This window comes from Rhinopithecus bieti, unplaced genomic scaffold (genome assembly GCF_001698545.2).
Source record: "Rhinopithecus bieti isolate Rb0 unplaced genomic scaffold, ASM169854v2 scaffold_5750, whole genome shotgun sequence".
NCBI lineage: Eukaryota > Metazoa > Chordata > Mammalia > Primates > Cercopithecidae > Rhinopithecus > Rhinopithecus bieti.
This window is the reverse complement of record NW_016805082.1, coordinates 1878865-1891326: the sequence shown is the minus strand read 5'-3', so window position 1 is coordinate 1891326 and position 12462 is coordinate 1878865. Positions and strand designations below refer to the sequence as shown.

Below are 12462 nucleotides of genomic sequence, written 5' to 3'. Positions count from 1 at the left end.
AAAAAAAAAAAAAAAAAAAAAAAAATTATGTATCTCGCACATGTGGTTCCCATTCTACTTCTATTGGACAGTCCTGGGCCACAGTGTTCTGGACTGTTCTGTGATTCACAGTGCATTTTTTCTGTGTTCCTTGACAGCATGGGCTTCTGAGTTATATCTTCATGCTCACTGGAGACCCATTGGCATTTGTGTCTCTGGTGGGAAGGAGGTGTGCGGTGCGCCTGAAGCTACCATGCCCACTTGCTTTTCACCCCAATAACAAACCCTCTGGCCCAGGGGCACAGAGTCAAGTGCAGAGACTGAGGTCTGAGGATCTCAGACAGGTGGCTTTCCCATGTTGAGGGAGTTTCGTGCTCTCTTCCTTCATATCTTCCTGTTGTGGTTGACTCTGTTAGGTTGGGCTGCCTTGAAACGGTATGGCCCATAGGTTCTCTTTCGCATGTAGACTTCAGCAACTTGATCCAAGCTGTGGTCTGCAAATAACTCTCAGCTGCATCCTGTCTCAACCACAGGGATTGGGGAAAACATCCCGTGAAGAAAAGAATATCAGTTTATAGAGGGAAATGCAAGACTTGCCTTGTGAGCCTGGCGATCAGGACCAGAGTTCAGCGCTAACCTGTCTTGACACTCCCTGGCCTGGCCCCCAGGGTCTGGATGCCCTGGACAGCTAGAGACTCACATTCCACACAGAGAAGGATCAGCCCCTGTTCCATGGAACTTGTGCCTCTCTGGCTGTGAGGCCCCTTTCTAAACTCCTGTGTTCTGAACCTTGCAGTATGAGACATGTCACACATAACCTGGCGGGGGAGGCATACACAGGATCCTGGAAAAGTTCGCAGCATCTACTGTGTATGGAGATGAAAACAGCTAGTGGATTAGGGCGATGGCTTTATCATGGGTGATGCTTTTTCTTTTCTTGCAATTTGCTTTTAAGTTATTGCATCTCCTTTTCAAAAACAAAAGAGTCACATCTATGTCCTACAGATATCCTAAAGGCAATACAGATTGTTTAGTTTTTGCACAGGGTGCATACTACGCAGGAATCACATGCCACGGGTCCTAATGCAACCATGTGACTTAGGTAGCCCTTGAGGTCTCACTTTGGCTGTGTGAACATCAGGTATCCTTTGACAGTGAGCCTGGGCTCAGATTTGCAGGTCTGATGATATGCCCAAGTTCAGTTGCTCTGAGTTGACTAGGAAGGGAGAGAAGATCTTTTTATAGTCTAAAGAGGTAATCTTCGGGAGAAGTCTTTGAAATCTCCCTTCATCCAAACACCCAAGATTTCACACCTTGTTTTAAATTGCCTAACAGATTGCAAAAGTTTTTTGGAAACCAGTAGCAACGTTCACAGAACACACACAAACAGAACTCGAGGAGTAAAGAGCTATGACCAGCGGTGGAAATGAAGGACAAGGGCGACCCTGCCCTCGGCAGCTTTGCTGTGGCCTCTGTTGCCCTGAGATGGAGATGTGCTGAGTTATTACACCCTTGGGGCCACCGCCACCTCCCTGCTCTATTGTGGCAGCCCTAGGCTCTCTTGTCACCTGTCCCAGTGCTATCAGCTGCCAGGGGGCCCCAGCCCCATGCTAGCTGTAAATGCAGGTCTTAATACAAATTAGCAGCAGTGCAGGCAGGCTGAATGGCAAAACCTCGTCCCGCGCTCCCCCTCCCGCTTGTTTTCATCAAGCCCTCTTCACAGGCACCAGCTGCCTCATTAAAGAGCAGCCTTTTATGCTGGGCTTCACCTGTACCCACCCTGAGTGGCAGCCGTGGAGCCCCATGGCCGCACGCAGGGCTTGCGCTGGCTGGAGGAGGCACGGTGCTTGGGAGCTGCAAGAATGGAGAGAGGTCTGGCAGGCGAGCTTGCGAGGTATGGCTTTCCTTCTTTCTCTCCCTGAGCAGTGGGAGGAGGGCCAGCTGGGCAAGTGTGGGGAACCAGGATGGTGCCAGCCCTTCTCCCTAAGGACACCGGCCTACAGGTCCTAGTGCAGAAGCCTGGCACCGAGGACAGGGCCTTTTTCCAGAGGAGAAACACCCTAGCAGGCGAGGGGCCAAAGTGATCACCTGTCCAGCTGGGGAGCAGGTGTGTGCACAGGGCCGGGGGGAGGGAGAGAGGAGGAGGGAAGCGGAACTGGGAGAACGTCTATGGGTCAGTGAATGAGGAGGTTCTGCTCAGGGAATGAGTGACCGCGGCCACCCCAGCAAGAGAGCCCCCCTCCTCCTCTGCGTCCACTTTCCCTTCGTCTAGGTGTCCATGGCTCCTCTCCTTACAAGGTCATATGTTAGGCAGGTTTGGGGAAATGTTTCTTTCAGCTTTTCACATTTATTTTCCTCCATCCCTGGCACCTGGGACCAGCCCTGCCACCTGTGCCTACTGTACATGGCCATAACCCTAAAGGCTCATTCCGTTTCAGTGAGTCCTGAGGTGCTGACTTCTCTGCACAGCAAGAGGTCAGTTTTTAACTCAGAAATCCCCAGGGGCCCGGCTGACGTGGAAGAGAATTTTTCCAAAAATCGTCTCTCCACCGTCCACAAAGGGGAGGAGCCCGTGGAGTGTGCCCTCCTGTCCCACCATCCCCTGCCCCCTGCTGTCGTTCTCCTTCCCAAAAGACCCCTGCCCGGGCCCTCTGCCCTCTTGCTCTGGGCGTCCTCCAAGGGAAGAGCATGCAGTGTGGAGCCACCTCTCCCACAGAGGCCGCCCGCCAGTGAAAACCTTGCTACTTGGTTGCCGGCCAACTGAATCCTTCAAACTTCTGCAGCACGTGGACTGTTTCACAACTGACAAGGATGCAGGGAAAGGCTGCCAGGCCGTGCGTGTGAGTGTGTGTGTGTGTAATGTGTATGCATGTGTGTGCAATAGCTATGCGTGTGTGTGCAGATGAAGTGTACGTGTGTGTGTGCACGTTCTCTGTGTTGAAATGTGTGCTTCCATGTGGTGAAGTATGTGTGTTCCGTGTTGGAATGTGTACAGTGCATGTCTGTGCATGTGTGTTGAAGTGTGTGCATGCATGGAAGTATGCATCTGTGTGCACATGTGTTCTCTATTGACGTGTGTGCATGCATGTGGGTGGAGTTTTGTGCACATGTGTTCTGTGTTGGAGTGTGTGTGCACATGTGCATGCATGTGTGGGAGTGTGTGCCTGCAGTTAGCCCCAGGGCGGGTGAGGCGACCCAGTGCACTCCAGCCGGAGCTCAGCTCAGATGCAGGCACCAGGGTCTGACTGGGACTGCTTCATCTCAGGCCAGGACCTTCCGCAGCCGAAGCCAAAAGGCCAAACGCTGGTGAAAAGCCCTGATGTGCTACTGCCTCCCCTCCACTGCCATGGGGATGTTAAACCTTCAGCATTCTGGGACTCTGACGGCTGGTTCTTGGTTCTCTGCCTGGAAAAACAGTAGGCGAATAGTAAAACCTTAAATTCTAACATGTGTGAGTTATACATCTTATTTTCATTTTCAGCCCATGTTCCCTCTATAAGACATCAGGAAAAAATTACCATCTGACTTCTAATATCTCAGTGGAGCATTTATCTCCCAGCTATGATAAGTGATCTTCAATATTTTTTTCCTTTCAGATTAAGAAACAAATTCATTTAATTTTCTTTATTGAATGTGCTCAGGCCTCCCCGCCCTGCCTGGGTCTCAGGAAGCCCTGGGCTGATCTCCCTTCTCCCGGGTTAGTGACTGCCGTCCCTGCTTGTGGGATGGGTGGGTCCCTATCTGGCATGGCCCTGCTCCTCAAGGCCTCTCTGTGGTCCATTCCTGCCCCTGGCAGGGGATGGAGAACAGTGGCCAGGCCTTTGGAACGTCCGGAGAGGTTATGCGGCCTAGAGTTGGAAAGCTGTAATCTGAACCTTATCTGAACTCCTTGGTCTGAAGGCCTGGTTTGGAGCTTTTGAGAGAACTGGCTGTCTCCCAGGCTGCCAGAACCGATGCTTCCTGCTCAGTATAACGGCGGTTACAGCTTCTCCTTGGCCTTCCCATCATCTCCGTTGGTCCTGCTGCTGCTGGAGTGGCTGAGCAGCGGGCACTGGGTGTGACAGAGTGGCACCTCCCCCAAGTATGCTGGAGGTGTGTGATGCTGGGCTGGGGGGCATGCAGACTGTGTTTGCCAGCCTGCTTTAGGACACCAGGTGGCCATGGGTGGGACGTCACCCCTCCAGACAGCTGTCCAATCACCAGTGCTGCAAAATACCAGGTGCTGATCAAGTTCTATAGTTCTAGGCTAAGTTGGATGATCTGCTTTCTCCCTTGTGAATGTCCATACTGCTCCATGGTGAGCTTGGGGTCAGGGCTGCAAAATGCCACAGGGCCACCACCTCTCCATCAGGTGGAAGTTCCTGGATTCCATTCCTTCTCCAAGTAGCAACCAGCTCTTTTGCATGTGTGCTTGATAGTGAAGCTTAACACAGAAGACCTGAGTCCTGTTTCCACCTTGACTAGCTGTGTGACTCTGAGCCAGACAGCCCTGTCTCGATTTCATTAACCATGAAAAGGAGACAGTAACCCTTGCTGTGCCTATCTTGGGGGTTTATTGGGAAATTCGAATATAACAGTGTATGAGAAATGCATTAAACTTCTCTAGGTACAATAGAAATCACTCACTGAGAAAGCATTTGCTGCTCACCTCCTATGTAAGAATATTAGGGTTAAACAAAGAGTGATGACCATCCTCTCAAGAACTCAGCAGTCAGGAGGCACAGGCCAAGCTAAGAATCAGGCAGTGTGACAAGTCCTTATAACCAAGGCGGGCACCAAGTGCTGGGGGACTGTGGGGAAGGCGCGTCTGGGAGCATGGACTAGGTTGCCTGGCAGTGAGGCTAAAAATGTAAGCTGCAGTCAGACAGGGAGGGCTGCGATGCCACACAAAGAAGCTCAGACCTTGGTCTGAGGGCACTAAGGCGCTGCCAGAAGTTTTTACGTACTGTAATTATAGGACTGGGCTGGGATTTGAAGGAAACTCTGGTGGCAGCATGGAGGATAGACAGAGGGCATCATCATCGTCACGGCACCAACTGCGGCTGGGCAATGGCTCCATGGTCGTCATCGGAGCCCTGGGGCTTATGATTCGGAGGCTGGGGCGAGCTGCCCTGTCAGTGCTGACCGCCCCTGGGCTTTGTCTCTTCTCACTGTAGGGAGTCTCCGGTGGACTGCAGCGTGAGCAAATGCAGCAAGCTGGTGGGTGGAGGCGAGTCCAACCCCATGAACTACAACAGCTATATGGACGAGAAGAATGGCCCCCCTCCTCCCAACATGACCACCAATGAGAGGAGAGTCATCGTCCCTGCAGGTAATTCGGGAACCAGGCTGCCTGGGCGCCATTCACTTCCCCACTCTCTTCGGGGCAGGGAGCATCTAAACCTTTATCTGATTACTCTATTCCCTATGGAATTGCAAAATGGAGAAAGCTGCACACGGGCCAGGAGTGGTGGCTCACGCCTCTAATCCCAGCACTTTGAGAGGCTGAGACGGGTGAATCACTTGTCAGGAGTTCAAGACCAGACCAGCCTAGCCAACATGATGAAACCTCATCTCTATTAAAAAAAAAAAAAAAAAAAAAAAAAAAAAAAAAATTAGCCAGGCATGGTAGTGGACGCCTGTAATCCCAGCTACTCAGGAGGCTGAGGCAGGAGACTCGCTTTAACCAGGAAGGCAGAGGTTACAGGGAGCCAAGATCGCACCACTGCACTCCAGCCTGGGTGATGGAGTGAGACTCTGTCTCAAAAAAAAAAAAGGCCACACATTTTACCTTACTTCCTAGCTGCCCCCTAAGGCAGTATCCCAGATGTCACCTGATGTGTGGATGCTAGAAGCTCCACCCTTAAGCAGACCACATCACAAACTCTACATCAACGGCCTGGTCCTCAAGGATGGGCTACTCAGAAAGCAGAGGCAAAGCCGCCTCCACCCAAAGGAATCCCGTGAGCTCTGGATGTGGGCATCCCTGTCTGTGAGGAGGGCAGCTGCAGAGGCCTGTCCTTCCCTCCAGGCTTGTACTTCCCGGCATCTGCCGGGTTCTACCTTTCCAAAATTGCAGCCAGTTCTTTCAGTTTTAAAATAGAAAGAACTATATTTAACTAATGGAGCGCCTTAACATGTGTGCCACAAGTTATATCATCAGGTAAAATAGCTTCTTTTCCCTAGGTATTGGTGCTGTTGGTCCCAGAAAATAAAATCATTGTTCAGGCCTTCAGTCCATTGGCTGGACACTCCACCCCAGCTAGCACCAGCAAGCTCAGCCGCCTGCACAAACAGGGTGTTTAAAAACTGCCACGTGTAGAACTGGTGCCAGGTAGAAGGAGCAAGGACGTCCAAATCTTAAGCAAAGTGGATTACAGGGCAGAGACTAAATCTGATCTTACCAAAATAACTTTACCAGAGAGGCAAAACTCCTTCCATTTGTAAAAGTGTAAATGTAGTTGCATCTGAAGTCAAAGGTTAGACATCTCTTTGAGGCAGCCCGAAGGCATCTGCTTGTAGGTCTAAAGGCAGAAGTTTTAAGGGACGCCTCCTGCCTTGGCCCACGGTGTTTGTTTCTCCTGGGAAGTTGCATCTCACTGTACCCCGGGATTACAGCTGCCTCCCTGTGCTCTGGGCCACATTCAAGAAGGTGTGAGCAAGAGTGAGGCAGGAGAGGGGTGGGGCCTACAGGAATTTCTCCGTACCCTTTAGGACTTAGAAACGACTCCTACAGCAATTCTAAGCTTGCTCTTTCACAAGCATCTGACCTAACAAAGGAAGAGGAAGAATCACTTCCATTTAGTGAGTGCTTTCTAGGTGCCAGGCACCATGCAAATTGCTTTATCTCCATGGCATTACTTAAACCACCTGTCACAGGAGACCAGCTAGTGATGTTTAGCCCAGGTGTGTCGTCTCCCTCCTCACCGAAAGCAAACAATGAAACCGTATCAGAACTCACAGGTGGGAATCTCTTTGTACACCCCAAAGCAAAGCTGAGCCTCGCTGGGTCTTCACTCAAACGGTTTCAAACTCCCCTGCTTCAGCCAAACAGCTCCCAGCCTGGGAGGGAAAGCTTGTGGGACTGAAGGGTTGGGGGATCTGAGATTGTCTTTGAACCAACCTTTGGCACCATCTCATTTTGGTGGTCATTTTTGGGAAGGAATCTGGGAAATGGGCAGAAGTGGCCGGACTGCTACGTCAGCCCTCCAGACCTTCAGTCAGTGTTGAAATGCTTTCGAAAGGAATAGCAAAAGCTCAGGCTTCAGTGAGCCAAGTTACCTATAGCAGTGATGGTGAAAATAGCACAAATTCATGTCAAATGATTTTCAAAGCACTTCATGTAATGAATTCTCAGGCTATGGATTTACTTCTTTATTTTAGCTCCAGCTAGGTCTTTTAGATCGTCACACATTTTGGCTTCCTCCAGGCCAGGCTGTGGACATGAGGAGAAGTCTCATTTGGGCAAGTCCACAAATCAAGGCAATAAAATATTAGTGGAATAACTGATTGAATTTATGGTGGGATTTAAAGACAAGTATAAATGTAGGGCCTAGTTAATCACTAGCTCCATGTTCAGATGGGAAGAAACTAGGACTAAATCATCCAGGAAATAACATTTGGAAGAGTTTAGCATGATCCAGAGTTGAAGATTTATAATTCATTGTGCTGTAGAGGGAGAGAAATAACATTGTTGCAGAGCCCAAAGCAAGGGAGGAAATAATAAAATAAATAAAATATATGGCGTAAAATTGAACTTGAGGCCTTGGATACTAAAAGTGAGGAACCGGGAGAAGCGAAGAATGAAATAATATGCTACATAATCCAACTTCCCCTAGGATATGTTTCTCTAGAATTCTGAAAAGGTGCAAAATTATTTCCATTTGCCAATGATCCTTGCCTAATTGCTTCTGGAGAGTAAAAGAGCAAGAAATGTATCTGAGAGAGAGGAATACATACTTGCAGAATGACGCTTTAGAGGGGCTCTGCTTTGTGGCATCAGAGCAGTGTAACTCACAGGCGAGGTAAAGCGGGATGGTGAGAAGAGGAAAGGGGCTTTGCGGGGGACCCACCTCTTCAACTTAGTGAAGTCCTGTGATGGTTTCTATTGGAACCCCAGCCCAGATACTTACCAGAGATGGGGCTTTGGGCAAATGACTTAACCTTTTAAGACTCCACAATTCGTCTGTAAAATGGGGATATTAAAAGAATTCCTTGGTAAGTACAAATAGGGCTCACGGAGCCGGTGGCATGTAGCACCCACCATCTGAACCGTCACTGCTCACGGGGCATTAGGTTGTTGGAATGACATTCAGCAGCAGGCTGTGACCTGTGAACCCAAACTCTCCTAACTCTTCCCCTTTGCTAGCTCCTCCACCTCCAGCACAATACAGCCGCAACTCTCATGCATGGGCAGGGCCTGGGCACTTTGCAAAGCAGACTAGGGCCCTTTCACCCAGATTCTCACCCATAAAACCAAGGTGGGATGGAGAGCCCAAGGCCAGCTGGCACATGCTTGTGTAAAAGTGCTGGGAAACTTGCCTCTGGCTGCCCAGCTGTGAAGTGTGAGCCTTGCTTCTTTCCCCACGTCCACTCCTAGTCATTCAATCCTGGTTCCCAGCTTTGCCAAGAGCCTTCACAGACACTGTAGAATGAGAGGGTGAGTTGGTTGAGGGATAGCACAGATATTCCTGCCTAATAAATATGTTAAATCAAACAGGCTCATTAGAAGCCGGAGGCTGATGGCTGACTCACAATAAAATGCCGAGTCTCTCCTCCTCCAGGAAGTCTTCCATGACTCTCCAAATTTTCACGATTCCCTTCCGCTTATGAGTCCTCAAACCACCGCCACACAATCCATTGCTTAGTAGTGGTGTGCTTGCCTACCGGTTCATGGGAATGAGTATTTCTTGAAGGCAAGCGTCATGTCGTTTTATTCTATGATGAGGATATTTAAGGTGTTTCTTGGACCTACTAACAATTGGTTGCCAAGTGAAGAGATGGGTTTCAGACTGTGATAAGTGATAAAAGAGTTCTGCCTACTGTGAACCTGCTGGAACTCATCACTTGTGCTGAAAGTGCAACATCCCCAACACACACACACAGACACACACACGCAGACACACACACACAGACACACACACACACACACATTGAGAAGGAGAAGGAGGTATGAGTGTCCTACCACAGAGATGGCCTCAGTGGTTACCTTACCTGTGTTCACTCAAGAGCTAAAAGGTTCTCCCCGATGCCATCTCTCATCTTTGGGTATTTAAACATCTAAAAAATGTTTTGGGGATGTCCTGGTAGAAATTTCAACACAGCTGTGCTCAAAAGGAGAAAATCTAGATTGGGTTTCTGTTCAGGACTAACACCACTGGGTTTTCAACTGCACAGATGGAATTGCAGTAAAAGCCTCTCTCCCTGTTTCTTTTCTGTGGCCATCTGAGGGATCCGTGTTCTTTCATGAAATCACTAATATTCTTAAAATACAGATGGTTCCCCTTTCCAGAGCCATTGGTCCTGGGGTCTGTGAAATTATGTTTATTTTCATTTTGATGCCACCATTTCTCAGGCAAAGGTTTCAACTGCTCTCCAAAACTTTAAAGAGTGCTCTGTCAGGCTACGTAGCGAGGCAGCTAAGCACCTCCCTGGAGTGCTAAGTGGTTCAGGCAGCGCCAGATGCCATGGAGCCAGATGGGTGTTCCAGGGGGACCATCTGGAAGGGAGCTTTCCCAGAGAGAGAGAAGGGAGAGAAAGAGGGACAAGGGTTGAGGGAGGATGCCTAGGCTTTCAGGGAGCCTCTACCTACCTGCAGCCCTTGCTAATAACATCTTCTCCTCTGCAGACCCTACACTGTGGACACAGGAGCATGTGAGGCAGTGGCTGGAATGGGCCATAAAGGAGTACGGCTTGATGGAGATCGACACATCCTTTTTCCAGAACATGGATGGCAAGGAACTGTGTAAAATGAACAAGGAGGACTTCCTCCGCGCCACCACCCTCTACAACACGGAAGTGCTGTTGTCACACCTCAGTTACCTCAGGGAAAGTAAGTGCCACCCAAGCGCCCGGGGCTGGGAGGAAGCTTGGCAAGGCCTGCTCGTTTCCCATGGAGCCAACCCAGGGAAAGGAAGTCAGTGCTGCCCGTTCATGTTGGGCAGATGCTGCGGGAGCAGCACTGTGGGGCCTGTAGCACTGCCAAGGTCACGTGGGCTCCTATAGACCCTGCGAGGGGCAGACCCAATCCTGAAGTGTCAAAGGAAGTAAAACGAGGAACGGAGAAAAATAGAGAGCTGTGACCTGGAGGGCGTCTGCCAGAGGCTGGTTACACTCTTCCCGTGAGACTGCCTTTCCAGAAACGATTCCAGTTTGAAAATAGATAGAGATGGGTGGTGCCCTGGCTGGTGTTCTCCTAAGTGATTATTTAAAATTCCTCCAGGCAACTCTAGATTCAAGGCTTTTGGATTTAAGGTTTTGAAAATAATTTACATATTAGCTTCCTCTTAATCTTGGGATACTCTGGAACTCCCTAACCCCATTTGACAGGGCTGCTATCTGCACACTTCCTTGATAAGGAAGAGCAGTCAAAGCTGCAGGTGTGTTAGGATCTGGAGACTTTCTTCCGGTACAGCTAAGAGAAGGAAAAGAGCTTTGGAAAGGGTGAGCTTAAGAAAGCAAGCGGGCAGTTTGAGATTTATCTAATATGAGGTACTCTAATACCAAGTGCCCATCTAGCACCAAGTGCCCATCATTCTGATACGAATTTCATTTGATATGAAATATACACAGAGCAAAAGAATGGAATTATTTTAGTCCCACTGGTAACCTCAGCCTTAACACTTTGCTGGAAATCCAGGCCAGGTGGTATATCAGTGCTACCCCTAAGTATGGAAGGATTGTCCTGGGGCCCGAAAAGATGGTGCTAGGATGACAGGAACACAGGTATGGGCTCGCACTATGTAAGAGCATTCTAACAGCCCTGTGCAAAGACAGACAGGGCAGCCTTGAGATGCTATTTGTTGTGAATGGCCAAGGTAGCTGGGAGTCTTGCAGGAGTTTGGCTTTGGGCAGGGGATTGATGATTTTAAGCCCCCTTCACAAGTTGAGATCCTTAGACAGCACCTCTGGGACCTGCTTTTCCTGGACTGGCTGGCTCTGGGTTGGTGAGCTCTGTTTGCTCTCCATCATTCGGTGGACCTTTAACTCCCCGTCTTTGGAATCCACTGTCCCCTTCAGCTGCAGTGTTCCTCATGGGGCAGGGGCAACATGTGCTGGCTGGAGAAATGAAAAATCAAAAAAATGCCTTTGGAAGTTTCCACTGGTGCCTCTGTGCTCTCTGGTCACCTTTCTGAGGCGTCTGGTAACCAGTGCGAGAAAGTAGATGATGCAGTATATGTTAGGCCCAGAGCAATTACCTCATGTCTGAGTCTTGCTGTAACATGAGGTCAGCCCAAGAAACAATTTCAAACACGGGGACAATTTTCCACCCAGTTTTTCAGAGCTTTGGATAATTAGCATTTTCTAATTCATATTTTCGGCTTTTAACTGTTTGCGGAATTTTTAAAAATAAGGATCTTTGAACAGAGTCCCACAGTGATCTAGGCAGGCCAGGGTGGGTGCATGGAGGTGAAGCAAGAGAAGGAGAGACCAGCAAAGCAACCTGATTCCAGCAGGAGTTCGCAGGAACCCTGAGCCCTTTCTTTCATGTGCAAGAGTAGAGAGGACAACAGTAGCATAGACAGCATGCTCTGAACTGTTAGTTAAATGGTCCAGTGCTTTGAGACTCCTTGGTGGATGCCCTCGTTGGTAGAATGTTCAAGGCATTCTCTCCACGTGGGGAAAGCCCATTCATGCCATATGACCCCCGGGCCCTAACCAGTCCATAAACAGCCCAAGTCCCCCTAGTATTTCCTGCCACCAAACCATGGAAGCACAGATGCTGAAGTGAGACAAATGCCCGAGAAGGTGGTCACTGGTAGAGAGACCTTCTATTGGAGAAGAGCAGATAACAAGGTTGAAGTGGAGGTGCAGAGGATGGCATTTTGGGGGATATAGCATGGCAAGAAAAAGTGAATCGCTTCTTTCTTTTAAGAATGTTTATAGACAGAAAATGCCCCCAAATCAATAAAAATGTTAGGTTTCCAAAAGGGACTTATTAGTGGAGCATATTTCCAGAGCGGAGACGAGGTGGAATCCAGCTTGTATACTGAAGACATTTGAACATGCAGAGTGGATATCCAGAGTTTAAGATGGTGGCTAACAGCAGCACATCCACACGGTGGGAAGTAGTTGTTCTGCCGTTAAAATGATTATCGGGAAACACCATGAGAAGTGCTTAGGATACAATGTTGGGTGGAAAAGCTCATTATAAAGTGGTCTGTGCACTGATAGAAAAGCCATGTCTGCCTGCGAAAGCAAAAAATTAAAATAGTTGTGTTAAATTAAAAAAAACAAAAACTTGCCCCAACAAAGTATTGAAATATACTTTTGAGGAACCTAGAC

General features: G+C 49.1%; 1 protein-coding gene across 1 annotated transcript in view; it reads left to right on the top strand.

Annotated features, from left to right (window-relative positions):
- The window catches only part of FLI1 (Fli-1 proto-oncogene, ETS transcription factor), a 119032-nt gene that overhangs the window by 69750 nt on the left and 36820 nt on the right, over positions 1 to 12462 (top strand). The window contains exons 3-4 of the mRNA XM_017871181.1: positions 5136 to 5290; positions 9806 to 10009. Coding sequence (XP_017726670.1) covers positions 5136 to 5290; positions 9806 to 10009 — 359 coding nt within the window. The remainder of the gene's footprint in view (positions 1 to 5135; positions 5291 to 9805; positions 10010 to 12462) is intronic.